Source organism: Orycteropus afer, unplaced genomic scaffold (assembly GCF_000298275.1).
Source record: "Orycteropus afer afer isolate SDZICR_OR568_19922 unplaced genomic scaffold, OryAfe1.0 scaffold00323, whole genome shotgun sequence".
Classification (NCBI taxonomy): Eukaryota; Metazoa; Chordata; class Mammalia; order Tubulidentata; family Orycteropodidae; genus Orycteropus; species Orycteropus afer.
The window spans coordinates 1,819,625-1,832,416 of NW_006921910.1; the positions used below are offsets into that span (position 1 = coordinate 1,819,625).

General features: G+C 36.1%; 1 protein-coding gene across 1 annotated transcript in view; it reads left to right on the top strand.

Annotated features, from left to right (window-relative positions):
* Positions 1–12,792, top strand: part of DOCK3 (dedicator of cytokinesis 3) — a 738,119-nt gene that overhangs the window by 493,667 nt on the left and 231,660 nt on the right. Inside the window, exon 10 of the mRNA XM_007952017.2 lies at positions 8,646–8,727. Coding sequence (XP_007950208.2) covers positions 8,646–8,727 — 82 coding nt within the window. The remainder of the gene's footprint in view (positions 1–8,645; positions 8,728–12,792) is intronic.

Here is a 12,792-nt window from a genome sequence, read left to right on the forward strand (position 1 = left end):
GGGCAATCTACTTCTGTAGTGATACTGCCTCGGAAACCCAAGGAGGGGTCACTATGAGTCAGGGCTGACTCGACAGCACATAACATAACATAAATGTATATATATATATTCTGGATACAAGTCTATTATCAGATATTTGATTTGCAAATATTTTCTCCCATTCTTTGGTTTGTCTTTCACTTTCTTGATGGTTCTCTTTGAAGCATAAAAGATTTTAATTTTGATGAAGTCCAACTTTACCTATTATTTTTTCTCTTATTGCTGTGGTTTTGGTATTGTATATAAGAAATGATTGCATAATCCAAGGTTCTGAAAATTTATGTCTATATTTTCTTCTGTTTCATACTTTTAGCTCTTGTATTTAGGTCTTTGATGCACTTTTAGTTAATTTTTATGTATGGAGTGAGGTAGAGGTCCAGCTTCATTCTTTTCAGTGTGGATATCCAGTATTACCAGCATTCTCTGTCAAAGAGACTATTTTTCTCCAACTGAGTTGTCTTGACACCCTTGTTAAAAAAAAAAATGAATGGACTGTTGGAAGTATTTTAATGAGAATTGACTTCATTGTTTTTTGTTTTGTTTTGGCAGGGGGTTGCTATGTTTTATGGGTTGCTATGTTTTAAGGAATTCTTGTGGTGTAGTAGTTAACATATTCAGCTGCTAACCAAAAGGTCAGCAGTTCGAACCCACAAGCTGCTCCACAGGAGAAAGATGAGGCAATCTACTTTCATAAAGATTTACGGCTTTGGAAACTCTATGGCAGTTCTACTCAGTTCTATAGTGTTGCTGTGAGTCAGAGTCAATGCAATGGCAATGGATTTGGTTTTGGGTTTGCTACGTTTTGACTTTTCCATGTGACAACTGTCCTTTGTGCTTTGTGCTATTTTCCTGAAAATACTTTTGAGAATTTTTCCTAATGTGTTTGAATGTCTTGCCTTTAAAAACAAACAAGCTTTGGTGTTCTTATTTCCTGTTTCTGTGACAAACCTCAACTTTCCATTAATAGCACTAGAAATTTATTTGTATCTACATTCATTGTTTCCTCCTCTAATCTTTCCTTTTTCCTCTGGACTCTATCAGTTCTCAAAGCTGTGGGATTTTCTTTTACCAGTTATTTCCTCTCTTTTCTCTCTTTAATCTCTCCACTTCCACTAGCATTGTCCCATTAGATATAAATGTTTTTTAGATATATCCCATCTTTTTTTAAGTTGAGGTAAAATTCACAGAAACACATTAGCCATTAAAATGTACAGTTCAGTGGTATTTAATGTATTCATAAGGTTATACAACACCAGCTCTCTCTAGTTTCAAAACCTTTTATCGCCCTAGGAAAGTACTTATACGCATTAAGTAATCACTCCCCATTCCCCCTTACCACAATTCCCTGGTGGTGTAGCAGGTAAGACATTTGGTTGCTAACTAGAAGGTTGGCAGTTCAAACCTACCAGCTGCTCTGTAGGAGAAAGATGATGCAGTCTACTTCTGTAAAGATTTATAGCCTTGGAAACCCAATGGGAGTTGCTGTGAGTCTGAATCAACTTGATGGCAGTGGGTTTTTGGGTTTTGGACCATCTCTTGGAATCCTCTCATTTGCTTTCTGTCTTTATGGATTTGCCTATTCTGAATATATTATGTAAAAGATAAGATATGTGATCTTTTGTGGCAGGCTTATTTTGCATAGCATAATGTTTTGAAGGGAGCTCTGGTGGCATAGTGCCTAACTACTAACTTAAAGGCTGGTGGTTCAAACCCACCAGCCACTCCTTGGAAGGAAGATTGGGCAATCTACTGTAGTACTCCATTCATTTTTTGATTAAGTGGTATTCCATTGTATGTGTATACCACAATATGTTTATCCACTCAACTGTTGAAAGCTTTTAGATTGTTTGTACCTTTTTACTATTATGAATAATACTGCTACAAATATTTGTGGACAAGTTTATGTGTGGATATATGTTTTCATATATATAAATATTTGTGGACAAGTTTATGTGTGGATATATGTTTTCATATATATAAATATTTGTGGACAAGTTTATGTGTGGATATATATCTAGGAGTAGAATTGCTGGGTCTTATGATAATTCTATGTTTCACTTTAACCACAAACTGTTTTGCACAGCAGCTGAACCATTTCACATCCCTACCATGAACATATGAGGGTTTCTTTTTCTTTACTTCCTCACCAACACTTGTTACTTTTCTTTTTAAAACCATCTTGGTTGGTATGTAGTAGTATCCTATTATGGTTTTGATCTGCATTTCCTTAATAACCAATGTTATTAAACATCTTTTCATGTGCTTATTGGCTATTTGTATATCTTCTTTAAAGAAATGTTTATTAAAATCCTTTACCCATTTTTAAATTGGGTTGTTTGTGGTTTTGTTGTTGAGTTGTAAAGGTTTTTTATTTGTTCTAGATATTAAGCCCCTATTAAATACTTGATTTGCAAATACTTTCTCCTATTCTGTAAGCAGTCTTTTCATTTTCTTGATAACTTTTGAAGAATGAAAGTTTTTAATTTTGATGAAGTCCAATTTATCCATTTTTTTCTTTTTTTTCCCTGTGACTTTTCATGTCAGATCTAAGAATTCATTGCCAAACTTGAGGTCCTAAAGCTTTACCTTTATGTTTTCTTCTAAGAGTTGTATAGTTTTAACCCTTACATTTAAATTGTTGATCCATTTTGAGTTGTTTTTTGTATATGAAGTTAGTAGAAGTCCAACTGCATTCTTTTCATATGCTTGTCTAGTTGTGTCAGCACTATTTGTTAATGAGACTTCTTTTCCCTTGAATAATCTTGGCACCTTTGTTGAAAATCAGTTGGCCATAGATGATTGGATTTATTGCCTGTGTTAGATTGGGTTCTCTAGAGAAACACACAAAAAAACCCCAGCAAGGTATATATATATTTATAGAGAGAGGGGGAGAGAGAGAGAGATTTATCTTAGGCAAATAGCTCACAAGCGTATAGAAGCCGACAAGTCCAAGCTGCAAAGTCCATCTCTGTAGGAGGTGGGGCTTGCAGCCGCCTTTGTTTCCTGCAAGCACAGTGGAGCCGAGAGATTCAAGCTGGCATGCAGTATATTGGTTGTTGTTTCCAATAAAAGATGAATCCGAGATCTCCAGGGGAGCGGTGAGCCGCTCACTCAAGGAAGTCTGTAGTTCGGAATGCCGTTCTTCCAGATTGTCCTTGGAATATCATTGCAAGCAGGCCCCTAGGGAAACTCCCCTTGGGCAGACTGGCCACTCAGAACTCAGTCATCTGATCCCATCATGGGAACAACCACCCAGAAATGGGGTCCAGCCAAGTTGACACACAGCTCCAACCATCACATTGCCCATCTTTTTAAAGCCAGGTATATTGAACGGCTAGTTCAAATACAGTGAAACACACTTTTTAATGCACAGTTTGATGCCTTTTGACAAATGTATACAGTTACAAAATCACCACCATAGTAAAGAAACAAAATATTTTATCACCCCCAAAAAACTCCCTTATGCACTTTTGCAGTCAATCCCTGCCTGCTGATTCTAAGCCTAGAAAACTTCTTATCTGCTTTCTGTTTGTATAGTTTTGCCATTTCCAGAATTTCAAATAAATGGAGGCATACTATATGTCTTCTTTTATTTCTTCTTTGTCTTGTGTGTGTGTGTGTTTGTGTTTGTGATTTGGGTGAAAGTTTGCAGAGTAAATTGGTTTCCATTCAACAATAAATACACATTTTGTTTTTTTGACATTCACTGCAGTCCCCGCAATGTAAAAGCACTCTTCCTACTTCCTCCCTGTGTTTACCATTCCCTTCATCCTTCTTTCCTATCCCTCTCTGCCTTCTGAACTTTATCCCTGGGCAAATGCTGCCCTTTTGATTTCATATGATTAATTGTTCTAATGAGTGTGTACCATGTTGGTGTTATTGTTCACCTTATAGGCCTATCTATTATTTGGCTACAAGTTGAGCCAGGGAGGGAAGTTCAGTTCCTGGCTTGAAGGGGTTCTAAAGGCCATAGTATCAGTGGTTCCACCAATCTCTATCAGACCAGTAAGCCTGGTCTTTTTTATGATTTTCAATTTTATTCCACTTTTTCTCCCACTCTATCCAGGACCTCCTATTGTGATCCCTTTCAGAACAGTCAGCAGTAGTAACAGGGCAGAGTCTAGTTCTTCTGGTCTCAGGGTCGCGGAAGCTTGGGTTCATGTGTTCCGTTAGTCCCTTGTACTAATTGTTTTCTTGCGTCTTTGATTTTCTTCAGTCTTCTTTTCTCCAGATGGAGAGAGACCAATAGTTTCACCTCATATGGCCACTCACAAGCTTTTCAGACCCCAGTCGCTACTCACCAAAGTACGATGTAGAATATTGTCTTTGTGGATTATGCCAACTGACCTTAGTGTCCCCTAGACTATGGTCCTGAGCCCCTGTGCCGAGACTCATTCCCTCAAGGTGTTTTGTCATGAGTAAGTAGTTTTCATAACTGTGCCCCCTGTGTGCTCTACTGTGTTCATGGATTTGTTTGCAGCACATATAAATACATACATAGAGGTATCATATCCTCTGTCAAACTTACATATATAAATACTTTTTTCCATGGGTGTAGTTCCATTTGCCTTCCCACCTCTATTCAGCTTGCCTGTCAATCTATGTGTCTACTTATAGATTCTGGTTATTACTGTTATTGCAGGATTGTGCATGCAATAATATTTACCTTTGTTGCCTTTAACTCTTGTGCTCCTTCCAGTGTCATCTTCTGCCTTGATCACTTTGTGGTGACCTCCCCCTTATTATATATTGCTTTTCCCTTCACCCATGTTAGTAATATAGTTAGTAATTTGCCTTGCCTTTCCCTCTCACTCCTAGTAACCTTCAAAGAATGGTTCTTTTTGTTTGTAAACATTTTCTTGAGTTTTTACAGTAGTGGTCTCATGCAATATCTGCCCTTTTGAGATTGGCTAATTTCTCTGAGCATAATGTCCTCTAGGTTCATCCATGTTATGAAGTGTTTCGCAGATTCATCGTTATTCTTTAACATTGTGTAGTATTCTTTTGTGTATAAGTACCGTGCTTTGTTTACCCATTTATCTGTTGGTAGGCACTTAGGTTGTTTCCATCTTTTTGGCATTGTGAATAGTGCTACAGTGAACATGGGTGTGAATATATCTGTTCATTTCACAGCTCTTATTTCTTTAGGATCTATACCTAGTAGCAGAATTGCTGGATCATATGGCATTTCTATGTCCCACTTTGTAAGGAAGCACCATACCATTTTCCACAGTGGTGCCATTTTACAGTTGCACTAGCAGTGTATGAGGGTTCCAGTCTCTCTACACTCTTACTAGCATTTGTTGTTTTCTGGTTGCCTTTTTTTCTAACTTTGCCTATTAAAGCTGGTTTAATTTGCATCTCTCTCTAATGGCTAATTATCATGAGCATTTTTCTTCATGTGTTTCTTAGCCAGCTGAATGCCTTCTTTGGTGAAATGTCTGTTTGTGTCCTCTGCCTATTTTTTTAAATTGGATTGCTTGTCTTTTTGCTGTTGAGGTGTTGAAGTTTTCTATAAATTTTAGAGATTAGTCTCTTTTGTGATTGCCTTTTTTCATTTAGGTAATTCTTTTGAGATTCATCCATATTATCTTACATCTCAGCAGTTCTTTTTATTTTGAAGTAGTATTCCATTGTATAGATATATCACATTTTGTGTTTCCTTTTTTCTTTATAGTTTTGGCCCATTATGAATAAACTTGCTATGAACGTTCATATACAGGTCTTTGTGTGGTCATATGTTTTCATTTCTCCTTAGTAGTGGAATTGCTGTGTCATATAAGTGTATGAAGTGTGTGTTCGTTTAACTTTATAAAAAACTACCAGACTGTTAGCCAAAGTAGCTGTACTGTTTTGCAGTTCTCAGCAGTGTATGACAGTTCTAGTTGCTACATTCTCACCAACCTTAGGTATGATCAGTCTTTAACTTTAGACATTCTAGTAGGTATACAGTGGTATCTTACTTGTTTTTGATTTACATGTTCCTAGTAACCAAAACTCTGGTAGCTTAGTGCCTAAGGCACTTGACTGCTAACCAGAAGGCTGGCGGTTCAAACGCACCAGCCACTCCTTGGAAGGAAGATGGGACAATCTACTTCCGTAGTGATACTGCCTCAGAAACCCAAGGAGGGGTCGCTATGAGTCGGGTCCGACTTGACGGCAAACAACACCACACACACACACACACACACACACACACCAGTAACTAATTATGTCTTCAGTACTTATTTGCCATCCTTGTATGTTCTTTGATTACAGTCTTTTCAAATATATTATGCCTGTATTTTAATTGAGTTGTGTCTGTGTTTTATTGGGTTCTGAGAGTTCTTTATGTATTCTGGATACAAGTCCTTTCTTAGATGAATATTATAAACATTTTCTCCTAGTCTGGAGCTTGTCTTTTTTTTTTTTTTTTTTCCTTAGCAGTGTCTTTCAAAAATCAGATGATTTAAATGTTGATAAAGTTCAATTTATAACGTTTTTTGGTTCATGATATTTGCTTAATATCCAAGGTCGCAAAGATTTTTCTGCTTTGTGCTAAATATAGAAATATATATGTAAACAAGACATACAAGATACCTATCTTTTTTTTCTCCTATGTTGTCTTCTTGAATTTATTTTTAGTTTTAGCTCTTAAAAGTTAGGTCTGTGATCCATTCAGGTTATTATTTTGTAAATAAGCATCAAGGTTCTTTTTTTTTTATTATTATGTGAGATTATTCAGTACCATTTGTTGGAATTACTACACTTTCTTCATTGAATTACCTTGTTACCATTGTTGAGAATCAGTTGACCATATATGCATGGGTTATCCCATTTTTAAACAAAGACTCCCTCGCATACTCAGTTAACTAAAAACATCTCACTTCCACCTCTTCACAGCCATTCATTAAATAGTGGTCTGGGCCCACTGTTTCCGGTTCTTCACTTCTTTCTTACTCCTCACATTGGCCTCTTTCTCTACCATTCCATTAAAACAATTTTTGCCAGAATCACTAGTGAGCTGTTCTGACATTCAGTGGAAACTTTCACCCTTGTCTTATGTGATACTCAGTGGCTTTGGACCTTGTTGATCTTTCAGACAGTCTCTTCTTTTGCCTGATGAAGCATCTCATTGTCCTCATTTTCCTTCTTTTTGTTTGTTCCTATATGTCTACACTTGCTAATTCTTGTCTGCCTGTTTTTCAAGTATCAATGACCCTTCAGGACTTTTGACCAAAGTCCTTTTTTGTTCTCATTGTATTCACATTCCCTCCTTATTCCCATTCACTCTCCTAGCTAAAGAATCTTAAATTTCTATTGTACTCAAATCTTTTCTGAGTTTTATTTCTGCATATCTAACTGCCTATCAGGAGCTCTGGTAGCATAGTGGCTAAAGCACTTGACTGCTAACCAGAAGGCTGGCGGTTCAAACCCACCAGCCACTCCTCGGAAGGAAGGTTGGGCAATCCTACTTCCGTAGTGATACTGCCTCGGAAACCCAAGGAGGGGTCGCTATGAGTCGGGGCCGACTCGACAGCACATAACAACAACAACAACAACAACTGCCTACCAGGACCATAAGCTCTATGAAGACAAGTATTTTATATAACTTGTTCACATTTGTATTTCATGTTTATAGACAGTTAGAACTGAATAACTATTACTTGAATGACTGAAAAATGAATACATGAACAAACTAACCAACCTGTGTAGTTACTATTGTAACATCTTATAATTCTAATATAATATTTTAACATCAGCCCTTTTACAGATATGCACATTCTGTGAGAACATGGTTGAGGACACAAGAAAAGTAAACTACTTTTAGAATCACATATTTTGTTTTTTACATGGCTCATTTTTCCTGTTACAGTTGGTAGGGAACCTTAAGATGAAGAAGGGGGAATGAGACCTTGGCTAGGGGCAGGCAGGAGATGAGAGAGCAAGGATTCATTTCTTCAAATATTCCATTTTCAAAAAGCTGCAAACACCGTTTCTAAGGTTTTTTGTTTTGTTTGTTTGTTTGTTTGTTCTTTTTCTTCAATAATTACCTATATTACTCAGGGAATAAAATATTTTACTGGCTCTATTAAATTGTTAATGCAACTTTAGTTATAATACATTATTTCTCTTACCTTTTTCACCTAAGCTTTATAATATTTTTCTTCCTAGTCCTAAAGTGGTTCTTGAGAGTCATATAATAGGAAGATCTAAATTATGTAATATAGATTCTTTTATATGTAATATGATTAATATTTTTATGATCATCTGAGTGTCCATATCAGAGAATATATATGCTTATAATAAGTTTAGCATCATGTCACTTTGAGGGTATTTGGGAGAAATATAAGACATAGTCCTCATTGCTGCCCTCAGGAGTACAGACCTACTGGGAGATAAGGCACAAACAGCCAGCAGTAACAGCAATACTGTCAGGCCATTTGTTAGTGTCCGTTGTCTGCTACTTGACAAGAAAGATGTGTATCTAAACATATGTTTTGGCCTTGCCTATCACTGCAAGCTGTTCTGTAAATGTTCAGGATTTCTCTGTATATGCCCTTTTTATTTGTTCTGGAGTGTGTGGTCCTTTACATTTCTCTGTCTCTCTCTCTCCTACATTTCAGTGAGCGGTTTCTGGTGAGACTGAACAAGAATGGTGGGCCAAGGAACCCAGAGAAGATAGAACGAATGTGTGCCCTTTTTACAGTATGTGCAAATTCTCTTTCCCTTCTTTGCTGTTAACTCTAACCAAGGGCCTGTTGTGTGGATTTTGTCACCCTGGAAATGAGTATTATTCTTATTTCTCCACATGCTGGGGCGAATAGGACTTGATTTATGTTTCTATCAGGTTTTAATGAAACATTTAATGAAAACTGAAATCAGCTACAGGTTTTAATTAAATTTTTCATTAAAGAAATATAATCAAGTCCTTTTACTGATGTAGATTTTATGAGCTATTTCATATAGTGGACACCTAAAATCTAAGCAAAGTCTCTCTTACTATTCTTGTCCAAAGCCAATGGGAATTTGTTTGATGTGTAAATACAGTTTCTTTTAAAGGTATCTACCAAATTTATAATTTTGAAATTTGTTAGCAAGTACATATAAAGAGGGACAAACTAAATAGTCTTTCCCTTCCAAATACAAATGAGGAGGCTGAGTGCCTACTGCTATCAGCCATCACAGACCCGTCAGCTCAGAGAAGGCTTGGTATTCTGCTTATAGGAAAGTGCTAAACCTCACAATAACCACTTTGCTATGTTGTTCTCCAAGTTGATTCAAATTTATTATTTTTTTACCCAGTTAGAAAACTGTTTAACTTTCTGTGTTTGAATTAATATGTTTGTTGAAGAAGAAAACAAGAATTACCACAATTTTAAACCAGTTTCAACTCTCATGAATTCTTTGATCTGCTTTAGTGACACTAACAGGTATCAGAACCCGTCAGTTCAGGAAGCTGTGATGGTCTCACAGTACCCCTGCCCTTAAGTGGCACATGATGGATGATTGCTAGTCAGATCTCTTCAAGCTTACAGTGTGCCTCTTGAACACAAATGAGATTTATCTGGGGATCTAATATGTGACCTGATCTTAAAAATAAAACTGCATTTGTTCTCCTAACTTTTCTGTTCTTTTACTGCAACTTTATTTTTCAAATTGTCAAATTATATTATTGCAGAGTCAGAAACCACCTTCACAAACATAGCTTTTATTGAAAATCTTCCAGATACGCAGAAAGATTAACTTACAAATCAAGCTAAGTTAAGATTATATTGGTGTCCATCTATGAGCTCAGGATTCATGGTTTAGGAGATAATACAGGAAGAAAGAAAAGGGAAAGTTGACCAATGAAAAAGGTAAAGGGAGTTGAATCTAGTGGAGAAAATGAATCAGTGCTCTTTCTTTTCAATAAAGAGCCTGAATTGCAGTTAATGGGATTTAAATTAGAACATTAGCTGAAGAGCTTCTAAAGTGAGAGTACCTGAACCTCTGAGTGGTACTCTGTGGGGCTTCCTTTCTGTAGAAGAGTTAGAAAGAGATGAGATTTCCATCTCTCTAGAATGACGAGTGAGCACAGTTACCTTAGGAGGTTTTTCTAAATTCTGATTCTCTGATATTGTCTGGTAAAGCAGTGAGAGAAATCATTGGTGCCTTATTCCTTGGCATTATGGCAACAGATCTCTGTGTGTGAGCTATCCTTAAATATGATGAGTCTAGTGTTTCTCTGTTGAAAAATGAACTTATGATAGGTATTTGAATGTAACTACAGTAAATCAAAATTTTCATTGGTAGCATTTTAACTATCTATATGGACCCAGAGGTTTAAGCTGTACCCTCAACTCCATAAATCAAAGCTGCATACAGCACTCATGAAGCGCTCTTCTCCTGCCAAAGTGGAAGGCACAGGGCTGCTAAATACACCTCTTCATAGTTCCTGGATTGTATTTTATAGGTCACAGACATGAGTTGAGGAATGTTTACAAAACACATGAGATTTTTTTTTTAACAAGGTTCTCTTATCCAGGATTCTCATGTTTTACTTTGAGCTATATGCAATAATTTTGGTAAAATCTGTTTTTTTGTTATTGTAAGACTTTGAGTTTCCCCTGTGAGCTAAAGAAGTTTTCCAGATTGGCATATGTACTACACAATCTCAGAGTAAATGCAAGAAAATGCAGATACAACTGTGGTCAGTGCTGACCTGTCAGCTTACTTTACCATTGGGAAAAGGAGATCTTACAAATCCAGCAGTTTGCAGGACTCTTTACCCAGCAGACTTCAGAGCCAGATTACAGACAGTCCCATTATCCACAGAACAACCTATTCTCTGTGTAGCTTTATTATTCTGACTCTGATCAGATTTCTTTATAAAGGACTAGGAGCTCTGGTGGTATAGTACCTAAGGCACTTGACTACTAACCAGAAGGCTGGCAGTTCAAACCCACCAGCCACTCCCAGGAAGGAAGGTTGGGCAATCTACTTCCGTAGTGATACCGCCTCAGAAACCTAAGGAGGGGTTGCTATGAGTCGGATCCAACTCGGAAGCAGTGAGTTTGGTTTTTTGGTTTGTAAAGGAATAATTCTATCCAAGAAAGAAGTGATTTATACTTACATGAATGTCAGTAAGTGGGGATTTTGCTGACTTTCATAATAAACAGTGACTGTGTGTACATGTGTGTGATGGCATGTATATGTGTATCTGCTCAATGCCAGATTCCCCAGAGCCTCACACAGTCCCTAGCAAATATTAAGATCTCAATCCTTATCTGTTGTATAAATAGCTGAATATATGCCTATTTTGCTATTATGTTTGAGTGACCAACTTGAAGAACATTTATTTATAGTCTTCCACATTCCAAAATAGGATTTGAGCAAATGATTTATTGTAGTTAAGCATTGAACTTGATTATTACTGCAGTAGCATCATGTGTTAAACTATTGCTTGTTTTTCACAGCTGTAGTTTGAATAAATTGGCTTTATTTTGTATTTGTTAATCTTATTATTCATATAGAAAACAAGTAGCCCAGGAACAGGGACGTGAATTGTCTTTTTTATATTTCAAGTGAAACATCAATAACTGAGCCTGAGATGCTGGCTCACTTGCCTCTCTGCCTACTGTGTAGTTGGGGAACATCTTTCCTGGTTATATTGGAAAGTTTGGTCCAGTGAGTAAATCTAATTCTTGCTGTGCAGTTGGAATTTAAACTCTGCTTGCCAGAAAAGTGGTAGGTGAATCACCCTATTGCCATCTCAGTTTTACAGGTTTGTGTTTTCACATAGACAGCCACACTTGACACTTTTTAACCTTGAAAAGCACATTTTTAGTAACCTTTTGTTAACTGTGTTTAGCCATACACTTATATTTAATAACAGTTTTGACATTGAAATTTTACAGTGAAAATTATGTAGAATTCACAAATACTAATTTTACTTAAAATATTTTCTTATGCTAATTATTATTGTCTTATTTTTATTGATGTCAAATACCACTGAGAGTTCGGGGTACCATGTACAACACGATCAGAAAGAATCTCTACCCAGCCACTTGTAAAATATTGTAAATTAGACTCAAGACTTCTTTCTTTTATTCACTCAACCAGAGCTAAGGGAAAAGTCTGGTGTTCTTATATACAGCCCATCTGGTTAATATTTGGTCATCTTTGGTAACTTGTTTGTTAATTCTGTAGATATACTGGAGTTAGTAATTATACTAGTCATTTGATAGTTTGAGTTAAAACAACCCAAACTATGTGCAAGGAGCCATTTTACCTTGAAATGTGTCAAACATTTATTTATCCTTCTGTAATATACATGTTTTAATCCCAAAAGATACATCAGAATGGTCCATCTTTTTAAACTTCTGTTTATTATTCAGCAGCTATCTTGAGAAGTATCAAAATACAGTGCTACTTTGACATATCATTTTAAATTCCACTTTTAAATGAAAGGAAATAGTAAAATTTAGCCTGGCACATCTTCTTCTTCAATATTAAAAGACAACTTTCTTGTGAAAATATATCTTTGTGATTCCAGAGATACCAATTTATATTAAATTATTTTTTAACCTGTTTCATTGTAAGAATATTTTATTATTCTATTAAGAACTTGGGAAAATAAAATAACCATCTAGGATCTAAAAGCTTCAGCTTCACCATTATATGTTATTGATTTTTAAGCTTATATGCCTTTATTTATTTCATTTTAATTTTAATTTTTTAACCATTTATTTTGTTGTTGTTGAGAATATACATAGCAAAACACACCTGTTC